This window comes from Rhinichthys klamathensis, unplaced genomic scaffold (genome assembly GCF_029890125.1).
Source record: "Rhinichthys klamathensis goyatoka isolate OS25496 unplaced genomic scaffold, OSU_Roscu_1.1 h1tg000223l_1, whole genome shotgun sequence".
NCBI lineage: Eukaryota > Metazoa > Chordata > Actinopteri > Cypriniformes > Leuciscidae > Rhinichthys > Rhinichthys klamathensis.
In genome coordinates this window covers 3,309,948-3,332,534 of record NW_026606747.1, presented here as the reverse complement: position 1 = coordinate 3,332,534, position 22,587 = coordinate 3,309,948, and the positions used below count along the sequence as shown (strand labels likewise).

At 39.2% G+C, this 22,587-nt stretch overlaps 1 protein-coding gene and 2 non-coding genes across 3 annotated transcripts; 1 reads left to right on the top strand and 2 right to left on the bottom strand.

Moving 5' to 3' along the window:
• Positions 1-311: 311 nt before the first annotated feature.
• LOC130097662 (serine/threonine-protein kinase pim-2-like) lies at positions 312-1,762 on the bottom strand. The gene is made up of 5 exons (XM_056264605.1): positions 1,691-1,762; positions 1,222-1,600; positions 847-1,033; positions 547-634; positions 312-412 (listed from the first exon to the last, which is right to left on the bottom strand). Exons 1-5 carry the CDS (start codon positions 1,760-1,762, stop codon positions 401-403), a joined length of 738 nt encoding a protein of 245 aa, XP_056120580.1. The 3' UTR covers positions 312-400.
• Positions 1,763-17,064: 15,302 nt separating this feature from the next.
• On the bottom strand, positions 17,065-17,136 carry trnap-agg (transfer RNA proline (anticodon AGG)). The gene has a single exon. It is a non-coding gene; the product is annotated as a tRNA-Pro (tRNA).
• A 3,539-nt stretch (positions 17,137-20,675) lies between these two features.
• Positions 20,676-20,748, top strand: trnar-ccg (transfer RNA arginine (anticodon CCG)). The gene has a single exon. It is a non-coding gene; the product is annotated as a tRNA-Arg (tRNA).
• Positions 20,749-22,587: the final 1,839 nt, after the last annotated feature.

Below are 22,587 nucleotides of genomic sequence, written 5' to 3'. Positions count from 1 at the left end.
TAAGACTTTTTAAGACTTTTTAAGGATCCGCGGGAACCCTGAGTGCAGGATCTGTGGAGAGTCACAGGAACTGAGAGACCAATCCTCACATCAGCTGTAGATGCACAGCAGGAGGAGGAGCAGCCGAAGACGGAAACTCTGGATCCAGTGCAGGATCTGTGGAGAGTCACAGGAACTGAGAGACCAATCCTCACATCAGCTGTAGATGCACAGCAGGAGGAGGAGCAGCCGAAGACGGAAACTCTGGATCCTTTCACAGGAACTGAGAGACCAATCCTCACATCAGCTGTAGATGCACAGCAGGAGGAGCAGCCGCCGAAGACTGAAACTCTGGATCCAGTGCAGGATCTGTGGAGAGCAGCTTTCACAGGAACTAAGAGACGAATCCTCACATGCCTCTTCATGTCTTATTCTGGGACCCGAAACAAACAAACAAAAAAGGTTACAGGCATAGATTACAATCAGAAGAAAACATTTGTAAAATCTTTACCATGAAAAGTGAATATAATCTTCAAAATCATTTGTAGCTGATCTTAGGCTCATTACCTTAAACCATTCATGCCGAAGCATTTTCCTCAAATAAATGCGTTGTCTTGGGCTTTCCTTCAGGAGGGATCGGATCAGGAGGCAGCATCTGTGCAGAGCGAGAGAAGCGAGTCAGATTATTACCTTCAGCTTTACACCGGCTGTCTTTGTGCTGTAAAATTCGACTCTTCTATAAAGCACGCTCAGAAAATCTGAAAAAATGCTTGTATTATCCAATATCTATCTTTTGGTGCTACTTTTTCATAATTTCTTTGTTTTGTATGATTTAAATTCCAGTTTTTCTTCTTTATTGTGATGAACGCCATCTTACTGTTGGACAAGCCCGGCTCAGACCAGACGTCTTCATCCATCATTCGCCTGTCTCGTGCTTCTGGAAAGCGTCCACACACCAGCAGGAATAAGAGCACTCCCAGAGACCACACAGTTGCTGGTTTGCCGTGGTACTTGCCCTCTGTGCAGGACTCAGGCGGGCGGTAGTCTAGAGTGCCTGCAGGAAAAAGAGTTGTCTGATGAGCAAGTGAAGAGCATGAAATACCAGAGCATGTGGTAAAAACATCTGGTGTGTTTCATTTTTAAAAATTCTGCCTCAAATGTGAGATATGGTTTATATGACACCGATTGAACTAGTCACTAGAACTGAAGTTCCAAACTACAGGTTTGATTCATAATTCATACCACAGAATCTCTCATAGCCAGAGTCCTGCAGGAGATCCCCGCACCCGAAGTCGATCAGTTTGACCTCAAGAGTTTGTGTGTTGATTAGCAGGTTCTCAAGCTTAATATCCCGGTGAAACACTCCACGGCAACAGCACATCTGAGCCGCCACTGTTGCCTGCGCCATAATAAACCGTGCTGTGTCCTCATTTAGGATTCCTTCGAGACCGTTCCAGAACTCCCACAGATCTTTACAGGGTGCGGGACGCTCCAAGACCATGATGTATCGGTCAGGCTGGTCCTGCCAGTCCAGCAGCTCAATGATCTCGGAGACTTTGGGGCCGCTATTAGCAAGGGTTAATAGGCCGACCTCTAATGGGACGGGTGTGGGATGACCAGGCTGGAACAAAGATCATTGTTATATGAAGTTGTTGCCATTATGTTTACATATTTTCATTCGAAAACAACATAGTGAGTGTAGCCGACTTACAATGTAGATGTATTTCATGTTCTGCGGCTTTCTGGCAATTTTCACGGCCACCTGATCAACCAAAAAAAACATTGTTACATTTCTAACATGTCAAATGCAGTAAATAGTGGAAAAATATCCACAAAAAGACTTTAAATGGATATAGTGAGACAAAATAATTTGTTGGCTAAATATTGTAAGAAAATGCGGACACCTCAAAGCCGTCCTCCAAGCGTTTCCCTTCATAAACAGAGCCGAACGATCCCTCATCAAGCATTCTGCCCATTTCATACCGGCTCAAAATGCCATCTGCAAAAAGATGATTCATTTTAGTGTCATGGACAGCCGTGAGTTTAATGTTTGAGGTCACGGCCGTCACTCACCCTCAGTTGTCACGTCCGCTCTGTTGCTGTGAGCCGGTGCTGGACGGACTGGACTGTGGTGGACTGGAGCTGGAGGGGTTTGAGCCCGCTGATCTTCAACACCACTGGATACAGCGTCCTGAAGACCATGATCCTCTGCTGCACTGGACTGGACACCATTCTGATCTAAAGCAGGGAATATCACTCAAAAGCATGTTTCAAACTAATAATTCTAATTATTAAACATTGGATACTCATTTATGGCTATTCTTCTGTTCAAATGTTTTATTTTTTTAAACAAACCTTGTTTAAATATGTCATGACATGTCTTGGAAATAAAAAATAAATCTGATTATTGGCTTGATCAAACTTCAGTTGTATTTCGATATAATATGGTGTGGTCATATACATATATGGTATAATTAATGACACTCCAGTGATATTCTGCAATGGTCATTTGATTTACCCTCGGCTCTTCCCTCATATATCGGTGCACTTTTCTGGTCTGAGATGATGCGGCTCCAGTCGCAGTAATGAAGCTTCACGAAACTCTCCATCCTCCTCCTCTTTCTCATTGGCATATCCTCTTCCTCAGCACTGGCACTGACGGATATTGAGGATGCGCTCTGATGGGCGTCGGACACCTGAGGGCTAGAACTGAGCTTTCTCTTCAGTGCCGGACCTCTGCTAGAGAGTGTTGAGATGAAGTGGACGGACGTCCATCATCTGGGCTCTGCTGGCTGTCTCTCTGCCACTCTCTCTCCCTGTGAGCCGGACCTGTGGACACAGAAACAAACTCACAAGACAGAGGTGTTAAATATCCAGGAATAAGCTCCTGGCTCTGTGTCCGGGTCGGGCCTGGCATCCTCTTTCAAACAATACAAATACAATACAATACAATGCTCCTCAGAAATACCCCACCCCCCCCCAAAAAAACTAATAAATAAATAAAATAAAACTCCAAACTCCCTCTAAAATAAGAAAAGAACAATCAAATTAAAGATTCCTCAGAAATAATATTAAATAAAAATAAATAAAACGATGCAGCGTTAGTTAGGATATATTATCCAATCTTCTTCTAGAATAAAAGTCTCCTCTCTGAAATCCTCCAAACAGCTTCAAAATCTCCAGATCACCACAGAAAATATTCAGCAAAAGTCTCTCAATTCGCCTCGTCTCTCAACCGACAGACAGCGATCAAAGTGTTGATATTTGCAGTCAGAATTCATAACACGCGTCGCCATACAGGGCCGTCGCCAGAACAAACCAAATGGGGGGGCATTTAATTTTCATAGGGTGGCACACTTTTTTTAATGATCTGAGACAGACCAAAACAACAACCCATATTAGGCTATAACTAAAATATACCACAATAGTCTTGTTTTGTTCAATTATTTAAATAAAATAATTCACCGTATGATCTCAACGTCTCTGTTTATTTTCTCTTAACATTTCCACATTTAGCTAGTAGCCTATAGCAGAATGCTGCATCAGCTTTGACACTATATTCAAGCCAGTCACGAGTCTGATACCATAAAGACACAAAGGAGCGATTTTTATTATTATACAAGTGAGCAGGGTATCGCTGTAAAAGGATCTGATTCGGTCCTTCATTTCCAAGATCATCAATGGCCTGCAGCTTTGGCCCAGTCACAGTCACAGTGACGGCGATCACGTCACTAGTAGTAGGCCCATTCATAATTACACCCGCTGCTCTGTCTACGCTGTGAACTTGTGCCTCATTAGACAAATTCTCCATTCCTACCATCTCCTTAGCTCCAGAGTCGTCTCCACACACGTTGTTGTTGGTCAAAGTCGTCTTTGTCAAAGACGAATCTTTAAACCACTTCCTTAAATCCATAGCTTTGCTGTAGGCCTACAAAACCGCCAAAATTTGATTTTGAGATCGCATGCAATGCGCAGCAGCGCAAAGGAATTACGTATTATACGGTATGCTTAACTAAATGAAATGCATGATTTATATGGTATATATACTTACACACAAACTGTATATTGTAATTTGAATAAATAAAACTACCAACACAAAAATAACATATTGAAAGGTCTGCTGCTGGAGACTTGCCATTGGCTGTTGTATTTGAATAATTAATGAGGTAGGTCTTTGCAAGGTTTTGGTGCTGTTTTGGGATGTTTTAACAGTCATTTATGAATATAATTATATTTCAAGTTACGTTCTGTATAATAATGCGTTGAATAATGAATTTTTTTTTTTGAATCATTTCTGAAGATAATGTGTTATGCATTTCTACCGTTGTAGAGATTACTGTTCCTGTGAGATATATTCTGCTTACACAATTTGATGAGAAACTGAAAATGATCATATTTAATATTGAATTAGGGAGGCACTGCCCCCCAATGCCCTCTCTTGACAACGGGCTTGTCACCATAGCAACTCAAATTCGAATCACTCATATGCATGCGCGCTCCCGAAGTCGCATGCATGAGCAGACCGCGTGAGCGCACATCGAATCTGCAAACAAACCGAATCTGTTCAAGCAGGACTGACTGTAATTATATAGCCTGTTATAAGCTGCGTTCACACCAAACGCGAATAGAGCGAAATGTATCGCTATTTAGAGTTTTACTTATTTTTATACCGTGATATTCTCTGTGTAAATTCGTGCACCGAACCGTGACGCCCGTACCGTTTCGGTTCAATATGAATACGTAGCCTACGGTTCATTAAGTTGAAGTTATCACATTATAAAGTACAGTCCTCACTGCAGCCCTGCTCACTCGCTCTGTTTGGTTTCATTACAGTGTGCTCCTTTGCACTGGGAGCTCCCTCTGCTGTCCATTAGGTGCCTCTGCGCACCAGCCATTTCAAACCCAGCCTCCAGTATTTGGGCCACGCCTCCTTATTTGCATACACTCCTCAATCCTCAAATGCCCAATACTAAATCCTAAATGGCTAAATTATTAAATACCCAATCCTAAATACCAAATGCCCAATCCTAAATACCAAATGCCCAATCCTAAATACCAAATTCATTTTCGATTTAGACTTTTATTTTTCGACTTAGACTTTTAGTTTCAAATTTAGACTTTTAGTTTTCGTTTAAGACTTTTAGTTTTCAATCTGACCCAATAATCCCTCCATAGCCACTCAGTGCCATGCAGTGTAAGGAGAGATACATCACACAGTTTATATGGTCCAACAGCTGCTTCTTCCTGGCCACAATCTTTTGCAGCCCACATCCTTCTAACTGTAAACAAAACGTGAATGTTAAATCACTTACATATTTGACTGATATATAGATATTACCGTTATATGGCCAGAAGTACATGGACACCTAAAAGGGATACTTATGTGCCTGTTTAACATTTACTTTTAAACCCATGACTATCTATATGCAGTTGATCCAACAAATCTGGATGCACACGATTCTCTAGAATGTAAATGCATTCTGTAGCATCAAGATTTCCTATTAATACAATGATGCCTGGCCAAATCCATCAATTACAAATGGTATCCACATACTTTTGTCAATATAGTGTATTTGAGAACAAGTGACCAACAGGTCAGAAGAGCCAACAGGCCAACATGAACAGTTTGACCAGACCAAACCCTTTCAAGCAAACAATAAACTTGGGTAGGCCAAACAAATGACCAACGGGTCAAACTTGTTAATATAGAACTCAGTAACTACAACCTCTTTCTTCTGGATGTTCCTTTATATTCAGCGATGAGCCTTGTGGATGCGTCAGGATTCAAGATTGTTATTTGTTACAGTTATACAACATAGTAGTGTAAACTACATCAAGTAGTTAGCCCACCTAGTAGTGTAGAGATTTCGCTTTTACCTCCTGTGTGTGTCATCGGGGCTCTGAATGTTTTGCTTTGTGGCAAAATGAACAACTGAAGGCCTCTGTGGAATGGAAATGTCTTCAGTCATCCTTTCCAAATCATCTTCATTGGTCAAAGAAGGTGGGCTACAGGAAAACGTACATGCCATGTTCTCTTTCGGGATCTTGTGTGATTCCTGCCTGGGGACTGGACCATCATCAGTTTTGCTCCTTCTGTATGGCTTGATGTGGTTTACATTGTACTTGCTCTTTAAAGTTACACCTTCAGAATTAGACAATGTTACAAGCTTGCCACATATAGACTGAATGGTATAGGATCCGGTAAAATCAGGCTCAATTCTTCCTCCTTTCCTTCCCTGCTTCCTCATGTTGAATAGAAGCACCTCATCTCCAACACCATACACAGTATTTTTGTACTTCTTTTGTACTCTTTTTTTCATAGGCCTGCTTCTGTTTTTCCTGAGACTTTGAGATGTTTTCGACTGTTGTTGTTTTTGCAGTCTCCATTGACTTTTTTTTCCCATCCAAAAATGTGGGAGAATTCCTCAGGAAGAATTATGTTGGTGTAACGGGTGTTATATTTATTTATTAATTTCACTCAAAATCTCTTCCTTTGTTATCATTTCTTTCATTATTTTGTATTTTGGAATTTATTCTTCTAATTTCTATTAATTGAGATGTCATATTTCTATGGTTACGTGGTCATTTTGCAGTATTGTTAAATACGGTGCGTGGTTCCTTTAAGACTCATGTTCCGGTTCCGGTTGCTCTCCTTCAGTTCGCGGTAAATGCGACTGAAGAGAGGTGAGTTGTAATAACGCTCTGTCTAAAAAGTTTAATATGAGTTTTGTTTATTGTAATAGAACATGTAACTTTGTTCTAAAATGCGCTTTAATCTTATTCAAACATGTATGAAGTTTGTGTGAATGATGTGATGAGTTATAAATGTATTTTCGGAGAGAATTCATTAAGCATGAGTGTGCAAGCTCTGTTGGCTAAAATAATGCCTTTCACTGACAGGCTGAACTGTGAGAGAAGGCCACAGACTCGAGCTTGTTCTGATTCTTCCTTTTATTCATGCAGAATAAAATCTGGCCTGAGAAATTACTGTTGCCCGGTCTCGTCCATCTACAAACACAACGCAGAGCTAAACGAAGACCGGTCACATTGGAAAGCTGAAATGAAAAGCATTTTTTTTCTTCTAAAAATGTAAACCCACAGGAATTCTGAGTAATTAGGGTTGACGATTTAAAGTGTTAATTTATTTTGTTATGGAAAAATAACACAAATTAAACGATTTAATTAATTTAACGGATTCTATTTATTTTATGGAATATAAAATATATTTTTAAGAATGTTAATAACCAAACTGTTTCGGTCTGTAAATATATCTACCAATATTTCTTTCTGAAGCTGCTTCTTGTCAAATCAGATGTCTATTTGATGCTTAAATTATCTTTCTCGGGGTAATTTCTCAGCCAAATTTGATGTGGGATTAATTAGATAAATCGTCACATCATCTATTTAATTAGATTTTTAAAAAATGTAACCGCTTGACAGCCCAAATATATATATATATATATATATATATATATATATATAAAGATTTTGTAAACTAACTTTGCTAAATACTGTGCTAGAACTCTGACAGCTTAAGAAAATGCAATTACAATTATTTGTAAGAATTTTGCAGCAAACTTACTGGCATGTCAACAGGAACCTCAGACGGGAAAACTGCCTCCCTCCTGTACATCAAAAGAAAAGGGGAGTGTTTTGTGGTGGTGTGGAACTTAGACCTTAGTGAAAATAAATCCAAAAAGACATCCCAGTTTTTTTGCTTCTCATTGAACAATGTTGTGAGAGCTCTAAGATGTAATTGACCGTTCGCAAAAGCCACGCCCCCTAGTTATTGTTGCTACGCCCGTCAAACAAATGGTCAAACACGACCAGCGCCACAGATTGCCATGACGGGAAGAGGTGCGTCAGTGACCTTTTTTAGAGCAATACCTCCGCGATATCCTCCAGATCGAGGCAAAAGGGGTTACAGTATGCAGTGGAGCGATGTATTCAAAATATAAAAATACGCAATGAAGGACTAGGAGACACGACTACTATCGAGCCTAATAATGCTCTCAAGCTCTCAAACCGGTCTCAAGCGAAATCTGAGAAACCCCATGACCTGTAACGTTAGCAGCTACCTCAAATGCAACCAGCATTTTGCAATGCAATAAGCTGTTTCAGTGGCTAATTGTTTGGAGTTAGAAATATATAACTCGCGCTGCATATTTAGTAATTTTGCCTCAGATACAGGATTATTCATTCGCTTTAACAAGCAGGTTGTTCATTACCACGGCAACCGCTTGCGTGTCATGCTGAATGCGATTGTCGTGTTTAAAAAGTAACTATACATAATAGACGGAAAGATGCAGATAACCATACATTATTTCTATTCGTTACGATATTGATATGAACTGATGTTGTCAAGTAAGCTTCATGCATTCCCCGTTGCGAACGTGCACTCCTCTAACGTTAGCTAGTCTAAACTGTAGTCTACGGGTGCTGCACTGCTAGTGACTGCTGCTCATTCCCCCCCGAAAATATCATGTTAACAACAACACTTTAGAAAACGTACTTCCTTTGTGGATCCTCTTGATCTGCTTTCTCCATTTGTCTTTGACTAATCTCATTGTCTCAGTCTCACGCACGCTGCACGCGAGTTAACCATGTTCGACACATTTAACTGGGAGTGGGGCCGTCCACACTGTTTTATCCATTAGGCACCGCTCACGTTGTGTTTTCGACTTTGGAAACGGAAAGAACACAACTCCTCCAGACAATCTCTCGGGGTACCTAGTGTCCGATTTACAAACGCCGTGGGCGCACCGCTTGACCATCTTGCTTGGAGTCAATGTTTGACGGACCTGCTCACATAGCATGATGTGGTTGCTATGATGTGTGATTGGACAATAGCCGTTTTGGGGGAGGGGCCTGCGAACGGTCAATTAAGAAATGCAAAATAAACTAAATTAAGCCTCTCATGAATAATTAAAAATGTCTTTCTCCACCATGCACAGCATAAAACACTAATATTAATTATACAAAATAGGATATAATATATACAGTGAATAAATAGTAATACATTGCATGTGTGAATAATATCAATTGTCCATGGTTAAAAGCAACAGAGTTATTTTACTTGAAATCGAAGTGGTATGTGAAAAGTAATGTAACAAAACAAGCCTGTATCATAAAGCTCTACTAAAAGCTTGGATAAAAACTTGCCTCTTTATGTTGTCATTTGTTTTCTCGTCCAGGCCATTGGTTTGGGGGTGATAGGCAGCTGTGACACTTCTTTCAATCAACAACAAATTGCAGAGGCTGCTGTTGAGCTGAACCATAAAACAGTTACAGAAATACAAAAAATACAAAAACAAAACAAAAACAAGCAGAATGGACAAATAACAATACAACAAAAGTATTTGAAATATGCACATACTTCGTTCACAAATTATCTTCCCTGGTCAGAGAGGATTCTTTTGGGACACCCATGTCTATATATAATAGAGCATATATGGCGCCACTTCTGCTGCTGATTTGCTCTTTAATGGGAAAGCCTCAACCCATTTTGAGAAGTAGTCTGTGGCTGTCAGTATATACTGGAGGCCATCCACAGTCTTTGGGAGAGGTCCTGTCAAGTCAATTCCAATAAGCTCCCAGACAGCAGACACCTAAAAAGGTAAAATCAATATATTTACTTTTAAATTTTCAATTTTGTTTATTAATAGCTTGTACTGTATAATATCAATATACCACTGCAACAATTTACCTTTATACACTCTAATGGCTGTGGAGCAACCAAAGGTTTTCCAACGCTCTGGCATTCACTGCATTCCAAGACCTTTAAGAAACTAGCTGTTAATATTTTAGCTACACAACCGTTAAAAACACACAAATAACTCAAACACATACCCAGTATCGATGGACATGCCAAGCCAGTAAAATCTGGAGCTTATTGCAGTGCGTGTTTTCAGGATGCCTGAATGCCCTCCAAATGGAGAGGAGTGAAAGTCTTTGAAGAGCTTTCTTGCATCTTCTGTGGACTTGATGACTCTTCTACATCCAAAGAAGAGATCTCCTTCTGCAGTGAATATTGATTCAAGAACTACAATCATTAAAAGGCTTTATTACTGAGACACATTTGCCTGTACTCTATTTCAGACACTGTATTTCAGATACTCACCCTTTATTGTGAATTTGGAAGCGTACCTCCTTAGGTTTATTTTTTGGGACTTATTATACCCAGATGGGTATTTTCCCAGAGAGACAAAATCAAACACAACTGCCCACCTTTTCTCCATAGCTGTAGAGAAAAGGGATAACTTTATTACCGTATATAATCAAACTGTAGGGGGTATATATATATATATATATATATATATATATATATATATATACATACACCTGCTGTTAACAAGCAAAATCACTGAAGGAAAGAAAAACTTTAAATGCAAATGAGCTGCTGCTCCCAGCACAGGGGGCGGAGCCTAAAGAGGTCCTTTTACCTCAAACAAACATGCATTGAAAATTACAAAAACTTTTAGCCTTTTATTGTCAAACCGGAGTCAGACATAGATGGAGAGACACAAGAAGAAGTGACAGATGTTTAGAAGGTGATGATTTATCGAGTTTCGTTTAAGGTCACCATATTGGAGATTACCGGTTGTTTTAGTTGGACTCTTGACCCTTGCAAATAAGTTTGTTTCTGACTGCTGCAACCCATGTGATTATAAAACACATTTGTTATGGCTCAAAAGAAAGTATGATCAAGTGTCAATAGTTATGCTTTGATGATGAAAATATTTTTTTAGTGGCTTGATTCACTGATCTTTTATTTCTGATTAAACAGGTGATGTATTAATAGTTTTGTCTATTTATTTAAATTAGACCTGAAGATCTATTGTTGTGACGATTAGATTTGAAAAACATCCACATTGCAGTGTTGTGACCATCAGATAAAATAAAGGATTTTACGGACAGTTTGTGCACAAAAGGTTTTCATCTATGGCATTATTAAGACTAACAAAGGCATTAATAATCAGCATATGAATCTCAACAATGGTGACTATTAAAAATTCATTGCAGCATGAATAGTTTTTTAATGGTCACTATTGTTGAGATTAATATGCTGATTCTTGATGTCTATGTTAGTTTTAGTAATGCCATAGATGAAAACTTTTTGTGAACACACTGTTTGTACAATCCTTAATTGTATCTGATGTCACAACACTGCTGGCACTTTTGTTGTAGAATCATAGTTTTGAATAAAACTATAGTATGTTGCCCGTTTTAATCAGATTAGGTCATTATGACTGTTGTTATCAATACTTAACCATCAACATCTGATCACATTTTCTCTTGACTTTCATGCCATAACAAATGTTCTTTGCAAACTCACAGGTTACAGCAGACAGAGGCTGCGTTTACACTTGGCATTAACATGCGACCTGTATCTGGATGTTGTCCACATACACATCGAAAAGACAAGTGTAAACGCACATCTGATCGGAATGTTATCCTGCGTGACTGTCAGAAAGTAATGGCCAGACGCAGTTTAGACACAAAATTAAACTTATCTGAACAATAAACGTCAATCTTTAAAACAGTTTATTTATGTGTGTCATTTTTCATTGTAATTGTGCAACATTATCTGAACGAGGCGATCGCCTGTACACTCACAGTCAGTCATGAGATCTTAATGAAGAGCTGAACGCTGCTATGCCAGAGGAATAATCGGAATCGGAATATTTTAATGTTTTAAATGTTGAATGTTTTTATTGTTTCAGCATGTTTATCAATATCTCATTTCTGTCAATATAGTCATTGCACGCAACCTTAAACCCTGATCGATGATGTGACTTGTTTAACATGATCAACCCAGTTATTTTTGTAAGATCAACTCTGGAAGTATTCCTTCTTTCAAAAAATATAATTTGATCTAATTAATGGAGATTGCATATGAAAGTAAAGTGAGTGAGTGAAAGCAATTAGGATGTTTTTTAATTTGTATCATTTTTACTATTAATCTGATGTCGTGCCACAGACCTGATTTAAATATTATGCGGGAAACAGCAATCCGATCGGTTATCCAGATACAGAGGCTGCTTAATGTGAACAAATATAAACGCACCGTGTCCTGATTGGCTAATGATCCGATCTGCTTGATTGGATCACGGTGATCGCATGTTAATGCCAAGTGTAAACGCAGCCTTAGACACAGTGGTGGTTCTAGGATTTTTCTGTAACAGGGGTCCACATGTTACATTCAGGGGCCAAGTACAGGGTACACTCAAGCACACAAAATAATTTATTCAGTACGGTGCAAATACACTTCGACAGTCATTCCTTTTTCAAATTCTCTAATAAAACAATATGTGCCAGTAAAGTTCTTAATGATTTTTTTCATTTATTTATACTGTGCATAAAGGACACAATGCATAAATCACACAATAAGTTTAAGTGCAGCAGAGCACAGCAAATTCAGAACAAAAAAAAAAGGTATTTTAACCCTCTGGGGACCAAGAACGCGCCCGCGCGTTTTGCTGTTTTTTTTTCACATAGCAGCAACATAGACTTAAAATACTCGGTCATTTATGGTCATATAAATAAAATCAATACATGATTATAAACTATAGAGGGTCTTCTTTTTTTGTGTACACTCACATTAACATCAAAACCTTGTGTTTTTTTTAAATAAATAAAATAAACAGGGTGCGCTTTCAGCTCACTCTGTCTCCGCAAAAATCTTTCTGAAACATGTCTGGAAAATGAACGGAAACTCCGCTAATACTTATCACACAAACATGAAACATACGTCTAAAGAACGCTTTAAATTTCTACTTTTAAATAAAACAATTCACATTTAAAACAAATAATCTCCTGCAATGTAATCTGTCTGAAACTAAAGAGAAGTACAGTTTCTCCTGTCTCAGCTCATTATCGTTAATTTGTTCACACCCACTCGCAGAGCGCGCTATTCATAAGATAATGTGTTGAGGCCATTTGCAAAATAGATAAACGCCCCCAGGCAAATGCTGTAAACACACTATATTTTTTAGTCAGATTAAGATTCGTCTTGCGGGGCTATGAGGAATAATCCTGGGACATTTACCACAGAAGTGCTGGTTTATTTTCACTTCGAGGAGGAGCAACAGATTCAGCTGAGAAGTGTTATATGCTTGTGCTTTTTTTCTAATCGCGATATAAAATAACGTTAGTGTCTGTAAACGGAAAAATAGCATACTGTTAGCATTCTGTGTGTGTGTACATGAATGAATGAACGCACAGATACGCACTGTTACAGATGAAATAAAAGACAAAATTTCGTTGACTAGTTTTGGATAAAGTTTTTCAAATCAAATAAGCATCAAATAAGCTTCAAATAAGCTTCAAAATAAAGACATCAGCTTTTGTTAGGAGTTTCTGGGGATACCCTGTATTTTAAAGAAGAACATTTAATTATTTGCGATACATTATTCATTCACAAAGAATTCAGGGACATTATTCACGTCCCTAAAGGTTGGAGTTTTCCTCATTTTTTTAATTAAGGCATTAAGATTTTTTATTCCTCTTTTTAGTCAACTTTAGCATGGGTGTGTTCACTTCTAATTCTAAGCACTGTGTGTGTGTGTGTATATATATATATATATATATATATATATATATATATATATATATATAATTAAAAAGCTATTTTAACCAGAAAAATCTACAATGCATGCCCAAAGTCGTGCAGCCATTTAGTTTCTCTTGTTATCAGTCCTGCTGACTTCAACATTCACAGGAGACTGTAATGAAAAATCAAACACCTTGGAAATGACAGGTATGTACTATGTTTCAGGAATGGGACAATGCTGTGTGACTGTGCAAGCCTCTGTCTTTAGATCAGTGTGTTTACTAATGTGCTTTTTTGTCCTTTGTTGTGTATCTTTGGATTATGTTGTGTTGTAAATAAATCCAAACAATCTAAAAGCCATTCTTTTTTAAACCTCCTCATTCTTTGTGCAAGGCTCCTCGTAATGGGGCCTGATAGCACCTAATAGGGCCATTATGGGAGGGTCTTTGTCTTTCTCAGGTGTGAAATGCCATACATATTAATGAGAGATCACGCCTCTTGCATAAAGCTTTCTCACACTAAACACGTCATACACATTCTAAAAGACTTTATTGTCAGGATGATTCTCACATAGTTTTGGAGACTATGTGATACAATTTTCAAAAGTCTTGTGAAGAAATAATCAATATGTGTTTTGTGGCCTTATTTCAGAAACTTTTATTTTTAAGTTTTTCAATAACCATGCATAAATAATATTCTCTCAAAAATACAAACATATACATACATGTTGCTCACATATTATGATAGCCCCGTTTGTGCTTTATAGAGTGAATTTACACCTTTGCCATTAACATGTTTATAAATAACTGAAAAAAGCACAAATGTCAGTGCATGTCAAAACATCCCAAGGGCCCCAAAAACCCCTTGGTCCCAAGAGGGTTAACATGTACGTATGTTACCATAACACTGTTTACAAATACAATACAATTTACAGTGTGGATATATTTACCTAAACATTTGTTTATTATTTCTCATCTTTTTCACAAAATGTCAGAAAAACTAATTGCAATTTAAGCCCTTTTTTGATGAGATAAACAATTTTGAACATGCAAAGCAGCATTAACATACTGTAGTAGGAGCAATAACTTGCACCTCCCAGCTTAAACATCTCTCTCTCTTTATCTTTCTCTCACTCAATTTCTTTCACTTGCTCATTCACACATACACACACCTCAAAAAATAAGAATTCTCCGGTTGCTATGCTTGAAGCTGAAACGCCTGACAAATTCATCCAAATCTATTGACCTGGCCCGTCGGGATTCAACGCTTAGGACACCCAAGTGACTCAAACGGGCATCACCCATGGTTGTCCTCAAGTGTTTTTTAATAAGTGCTAGAGCTGAAAAAGCTCTCACAAGAAGCACTGCTTACCGGTATTACTACAGCAATCTTGCAAAGCTCATGGAACACCTCTTTGAAAGGCTCCAGAAAAGCAACAAACTCAAGGAGCGTGGTCAATCTCTACATTCCACTTTTCTCTTTCCTATCCAGCACTCTCTTGATCTGATACATCTCATTTGACAAGGCCTCAACATTTGAGTCAAAAATCTTTGCAAAGGAAAAAAGAGCCTCTTCCTGTAAAACGGTAACACTTTGTGGGTGAAGTGCTTGAATTCCCTTCATAATTTTGCAGTTGGGTTTAGAGGACCGTCTTTGCAACTCACCAGCCATTGAATCATAGCCTGGGAAAACCCAGACAACTTTCGGCAAATTTAGATTTGCTCTGAAAGTTAGTCTGGCAAAGAGCCCATTGAAACCCATTTCCAGTCCGCAGAAATCTTGGCACCAATCAGAAACGTTGGGGCGGGCTTTACACGATGACGACAGCGCTGCGACCATAGACTGTAAAAAAAGATGGACGACGCCCCTTCGCTCTTTTCCATTGGAGAGAACTGAAGCCGCCAGTGTCCCGATATGGCGCTGACATATTGAAACTTGAGCTTGCGCAGTAGCGTTTTCGGGACCAGTCATGCGCAGTCGTGAGCAGGAAGTAAAGCCGCGAAATCAAAGCCCCGCCCTCACGCTCGTTGAATCAATCGCAAGCACACGCCCTGCACTTTTCTTAAGTGGCCTTGTCTGCTCCGTTCCTCTCCAATAATGTCTGCCGATTGCAGTACCTCGTTAAAATAAGGTAAATACAACCACTGACCACATAGTCAACATTATGAAAAAAAGTCCGTTGGTGCTTCAGTTACTACTTCATACAGAGAACCTGTCAATCACAGCTGTCAATCATGATGTCACAGCACCGTTTTCATAGCATCAAATAACTAACTAAAAACTAACTTATTTTAAAAACAAACACTTGAAATTACATCAACGTGATAGAAACTACAGTAAATGACAGAAACTATCTTTAGAAAAAAGATATGTGAAGTGTAATTTAATTATTTTGTTGGTCTCACGTCCCGTTGAATAACATGGGGAGGCGGGGCTTATGAGCTATACTAGGACCGGTCACCGGGGGGCGATCGAGACGTTTTGGCTTCACTTTTGAGGGCTTGTGCGGCACGCTTGGCTGCGACAGTGGACCAGATTTTATTCATTGCAAAGATGGATGCCGCCGTGGAACATCCGTTGTTCGAGACAGCTCTAGCGTCTGTTTTAATAGAAAGCGTTTGTCGTTAGGGAGCCGTACTCCCTGGCATGCAGCGATTCTGAGTACATTCTGCCAAGGAAATAAACACTTGCCATCTGGCTGAATTACAGTTAGTAATTAGTAAATAGTACAGTAATATACATTTTAATTAGTATTATTTAACTCATACCAAAATCTTTTTTTGATAATTTTTTTATATATCTTTCTTTTTTTTTTGTGTACATATATATCGTCTGTTTGTATATCTTTAATTGTATTTTACAGAGTTGTTTACAAGGTCTAGTTCTATTATTGTTGTAATGTTTTACCCTTTTCTCTAGTTTTAGGCCTAATAACATCTGGCAAAGGCGCTACCGATGAAACCTAACCTTGGGGCTAATTTGGGTACACCTACATTCATGAATGTTGATTAATGTACTCTGTCCCTTTTCTAAATAAATAAATAAATAAAATCTGGGCTAAGTTATAGGACAGATGAACACGAGCAGCAGCAAGGATTTGAGCAGACCGCAACAGTTTTGAGTTGGGCTCAGTGCTGCAAAGGAATGAGCCAACTGGCTGATCGTTCTGAAACTGCTGGGCTCATCCGGGATTTGCGTACGAAAGCAGAGAGGCACAAAATGCTGCAAAAAGTCAATGATAATTTGTTCAAAGAAACTCTACAGAGCAACAAGTATACCTGTGCTTAGCATTTCTGCAAAAGAGCCACGGTAATTCAATTAGGAGCGATATAAAATGGTTTGAATCCCACTACGGCATCTACAGGCCTGCAAAAACTTCAATTTGGCCGATGCATCAGCCTCTGATGCTGCAGAACGTGACGTCAAGTACTATGTGGCTTGCAGTAAAATGGCCAGATATGAAGTGGTTGATAGAGAAAAGCAGCAACAGCAAAAAGAGTCAGAGAACCCTTGAACTCATACTAAAGGTGAGAGGGCTCGTCCGGGATTTGAACCCGGGACCTCTCGCACCCTAAGCGAGAATCATACCCCTAGACCAACGAGCCTGGCGGATGAAGTCTCGGACTACGTGCGTACACTTGTACAGTCACCGAACCCTGGCTTCTAACAGAATGAGCAGGCACTAGTTTTAATAGAAAGCGTTTGTCGTTAGGGAGCCGTACTCCCTGGCATGCAGCGATTCTGAGTACGTTCTGCCAAGGATATAAACACTTGCCATCTGGCTGAATTACAGTTAGTAATTAGTAAATAGTACAGTAATATACATTTTAATTAGTATTATTTAACTCATACCAAAATCTTTTTTTGATTATTTTTTTATATATCTTTCTTTTTTTGTGTGTACATATATATCGTCTGTTTGTATATCTTTAATTGTATTTTACAGAGTTGTTTACAAGTTCTAGTTCTATTATTGTTGTAATGTTTTACCCTTTTCTCTAGTTTTAGGCCTAATAACATCTGGCAAAGGCACTACCGATGAAACCTAACCTTGGGGCTAATTTGGGTACACCTACATTCATGAATGTTGATTAATGTACTCTGTCCCTTTTCTAAATAAATAAATAAATCAAATCTGGGCTAAGTTATAGGACAGATGAACACAAGCAGCAGCAAGGATAGCAAGGATTTGAGCAGACCACAACAGTTTTGAGTTGGGCTCAGTGCTGCAAAGGAATGAGCCAACTGGCTGATCGTTCTGAAACTGCTTGGCTCGTCCGGGATTTGACGAGCTCTCCCAGGACCTCTCGCAACCGAAGCGAGAATCTTACCCCTAGACCAACGAGCCTGATTAATGAAGGTTTGGGCTACTTGCATACACTTGTACAGTCACTGAACGCTGGCCTTTAACAGAATGGGCAGGCACTAGTTTTAATGCAAAACGTTTGTCGTTAGGGAGCCGCACTCCCTGGCAGGCAGCGATTGTGAGTATGTTCTGTGAAGGAAATAAACACTTGTCATCTGGCTGACTTTTGGCTAAATTGTAGTACAGATGAAGACAAACAGCCTTAAGGATTTCAAAAGCACAGCAGTTTTGAGTTTGGCTCAGCGCTCCAAAGGACGGAGTGTAGTGATAATCAGGTATGTGGAGTAAATTAACTAGATTCTAATTTACTAAAGTTCCCCTTTATTCTTCCATTCGTGAAACAAAGGGAATAGTGTTTTGAATTGATTAAATCATTGACTCTGACTCGCACATGCAGCATCTTTCTCTAATGAATGAACAACGGAATGCTTTGCTTACGAGTTGAGCCAGCTCTGGACATGTGACTCGAGATGAGATCATGAGTCTGGCCGAAGGTTCACGCAGAGAACAGGCCCTTAGGGTCTGTCATGATTTGATCACCTCACAAACAGAGCCTTGTGGGTAACACTTTATAATAACTGCATGCTATTAATCATTTGTTAAGCATGAGTAAACAGTTAATTCATCATTTATAAAGCATTAATAGACATTAATAAGCAGTTTATAAATACAGCTATAAACGCTTTTTTTCTTGATTTATAAGCTTATCTATAATGCGTTTAATAATTGTATTTTCATACCTTGTTAATGGTCAATTAATAATTTCTAAATGAAGTATAGCATTATTTACAAACAAGAGTTGTCAGTAACTCATAAGATCACTTAGAAAGTGTAAGTAAATGTAGTAAATACAGGTAGTTATAAAGCATTTAGTAGTGGTCAGTTAACTATTTTGTGAGCTAATCTAAAGTGAGGACTATTCATGCCTTGTAAAGCATTTATAAAGGAGATTTGAAGGCGCATCAATCTTCTAAACAGTAAAATGAAACAAACACAACACAGTGATACAGAACATAGAAATATTTAACAGCCTTTAAATCTCCTTTATAAATGCTTTACAAGGCATGAATAGTCCTCACTTTAGATGAGCTCACAAACATAGTTAACTGACCACTACTAAATGCTTTATAACTACCCAAATTAACCCTGAATTACAGCATAAATACATGTTAATAAAGCATTTATTAACACACTAAGTAACCATCACTATATGTCTGAATAATAAGATGTATGAATGTACATTTAAATAGTTTATTAATCATTTACTTACACGTTCTAAGTAATCTTATGAACCACTGAAATAACTGGTTTATAAAAAATGCAATTATTCATTTAGAAATAATAAATTGATCATTAATAAAAGATGAAAATACAAGTATTAAATAAATTATAGATATGCTTGTAAATCAAGAAGAAAGCATTTATAGCTGTATTTATAAACTGCTTATTAATGTCTATTAATGCTTTATGAATGATGAATTAACTGTTTACTCATGCTTAACTAATGATTATTAGCGTGTAGTTATTATAAAGTGTTACCGCATTGGGTAATGAGTAAGTCAATTCACAATGCTGCCTGAGTGCTGACGGACAATTACCTACTCCAACACACACACACACACACACACACAAACCTTCCTTCAATATCCCCACTGAAAGACATTTAACCAGATGTATTCGATGTGTTTTTATGTGTGTCTGTTTGCCCATGTCACATGGGAATAACTACGATTTTATCGTAGCATAAAGTGAATTATAAATACCTTCATTATGCATTTATTATATAACTGTATATTCCTCTTACAATAACGTTCTTACTACCTGTAGAACACTCGTGGCGTGAACAACGCGAATATGCATACAAATATAAAGTAAAGTGTATTTTTGATCAGTTTTACTCTCATTCAAGATCGAAGTGTCTTCAGACTGTAAACCCTCCCCACTCGCACACAGAGATAAGGAGCGTGCGCTCTCAGACAAAGAGTAATAAAAACTGAATTCCCGCCTGTGACTTCCAACTCTCCGATTGGCCAAGCCGACAGGGAGAGGCTGGATCTCTTCAGGTGATATATGTCGGCGCGCTCACTCCAACGCTCTCTTCCTGAAAGCTCTCTTCCTGAAAGCTCTCTTCCTGAACGTGCGCCTCCTGGTCCCTGGCTCTTCCTGCTCTCTTCGATGCTTCATCATGTGACTCCTCGTGCATTTGGACCTCGCCTTAGTGTGATGATCCATCGTTTCCCTTTTTGTTTTCTTCAAGTTTATTTTATCTTTTTCGAAGTCTCATAAACTAGATTGTAAGCACATGTAAATTTACCCTGATAACTGATCTGATTTTACTGATCTATATTAATAATTACTATGAGCAATCGTGTTAATTATTCATATATGTGAGGTTTAGTCATTCCCTATTTTGGGATAATCTAATTTGTGTACGTGATAATGCATATTCATTAACTTATGAATATTAGTCCCCATTTGAGTTAATAATTCCCCAAAACAAGTCATGGTTGCTACAGGAGCCAACAGGCTGCTCCTGCTGAGACTGCTGGGCTCGTCAGGGATTTGAACCCGGGACCTCTCGCACCCAAAGCGAGAATCACACCCCTAGACCAACGAGCCTCGCCAAAAGCAAGTCTTTCGGGAGGGCGCCACAAATTCATTGAAGTTCACCTCAAAGACGGAACCCGATCTGGCGTCGAGATACCAAAGTGTAGTTGTTTGAGCAGCAGAAACCACTTGAAGTCATATTACAGATCAAAGGCAAAGCTTGGCAGACAAGGCCCAGTGGCCTAATGGATAAGGCATCAGCCTCCGGAGCTGGAGATTGTGGATTCAAGTCCCACCTGGGTCGTCTTTAATGGGCTACATTTAAGGTGGCCGTTCGACAAATTCAAGGATGGTTTGTTCAAAGCAAGCCTGTAGCCATGTTGACCGCAAGATCTGAATTAGCATAGAACAGACAAACTTCTGATAGCTGTGCTGGGTTTTTCTGTGCGTCACTCTGTTCTGTCCTGCCCGTGCATGTGCCCTATCAGGCTGAAATTACACAAAGCACCCTGCGCAAGAGGCCCAGTGGCTTAATGGCAAAAGGCCGCTTTTTGCTGTTGCACCAGACCTACAACGAAGGCTTTGCGTACGAAAGCAGAGAGGCACAAAATGCTGCAAAAAGTCAATGATAATTTGTTCAAAGAAACTCCACAGAGCAACAAGTATACCTGTGCTTAGCATTTCTGCAAAATAGCCACGGTAATTCAATTAGGAGCGATATAAAATGGTTTGAATCCCACTACGGCATCTACAGGCCTGCAAAAACTTCAATTTGGCCGATGCATCAGCCTCTGATGCTGCAGAACGTGACGTCAAGTACTATGTGGCTTGCAGTAAAATGGCCAGATATGAAGTGGTTGATAGAGAAAAGCAGCAACAGCAAAAAGAGTCAGAGAACCCTTGAACTCATACTAAAGGTGAGAGGGCTCGTCCGGGATTTGAACCCGGGACCCTAAGCAAGAATCATACCCCTAGAGCAACGAGCCTGGCGGATGAAGTCTCGGACTACGTGCGTACACTTGTACAGTCACCGAACCCTGGCTTCTAACAGAATGAGCAGGCACTAGTTTTAATAGAAAGCGTTTGTCGTTAGGGAGCTGTACTCCCTGGCATGCAGCGATTCTGAGTACGTTCTGCCAAGGAAATAAACACTTGCCATCTGGCTGAATTACAGTTAGTAATTAGTAAATAGTACAGTAATATACATTTTAATTAGTATTATTTAACTCACCAAAATCTTTTTTTGATTATTTTTTTATATATCTTTCTTTTTTTTTGTGTACATATATATCGTCTGTTTGTATATCTTTAATTGTATTTTACAGAGTTGTTTACAAGTTCTAGTTCTATTATTGTTGTAATGTTTTACCCTTTTCTCTAGTTTTAGGCCTAATAACATCTGGCAAAGGCACTACCGATGAAACCTAACCTTGGGGCTAATTTGGGTACACCTACATTCATGAATGTTGATTAATGTACTCTGTCCCTTTTCTAAATAAATAAATAAATCAAATCTGGGCTAAGTTATAGGACAGATGAACACGAGCAGCAGCAAGGATTTGAGCAGACCACAACAGTTTTGAGTTGGGCTCAGTGCTGCAAAGGAATGAGCCAACTGGCTGATCGTTCTGAAACTGCTGGGCTCATCCAGGATTTGAACCCAGGACCTCTCGCACCCGAAGCGAGAATCATAGCCCTAGACCAACGAGCCTGACTAGTGAAGGTTTGGGCTACTTGCATACACTTGTACAGTCACTGAACGCTGGCCTTTAACAGAATGGGCAGGCACTAGTTTTAATGCAAAACGTTTGTCGTTAGGGAGCCGTACTCCCTGGCAGGCAGCGATTGTGAGTATGTTCTGTGAAGGAAATAAACACTTGTCATCTGGCTGACTTTTGGCTAAATTGTAGTACAGATGAAGACAAACAGCCTTAAGGATTTCAAAAGCACAGCAGTTTGGAATTTGGCTCAGCGCTCCAAAGGACGGAGCCAACAGGCTGCTCCTGCTGAGAGTGCTGGACTCATCCGGGATTTGAACCCAGGACCTCTCACACCCTAAGCGAGAATCATACCCCTAGACCAACGAGCCTGGCTGATAAAGGCATCGGGCTACTTGCATACACTTGTACAGTCACCGAACGCT

Bases quoted from the DNA above. Each gene is read 5' to 3' on its own strand.
- LOC130097662 (XM_056264605.1), bottom strand. From the start codon at position 1,762: ATGTTTTTTTTGGTTGATCAGGTGGCCGTGAAAATTGCCAGAAAGCCG. The intron at 1,601-1,690 runs GTAAGTCGGCTA...TCTTTGTTCCAG, and splicing joins ACATGAAATACATCTACATT to CCTGGTCATCCCACACCCGT. The intron at 1,034-1,221 runs GTATGAATTATG...TTTTTCCTGCAG, and splicing joins TGGCTATGAGAGATTCTGTG to GCACTCTAGACTACCGCCCG.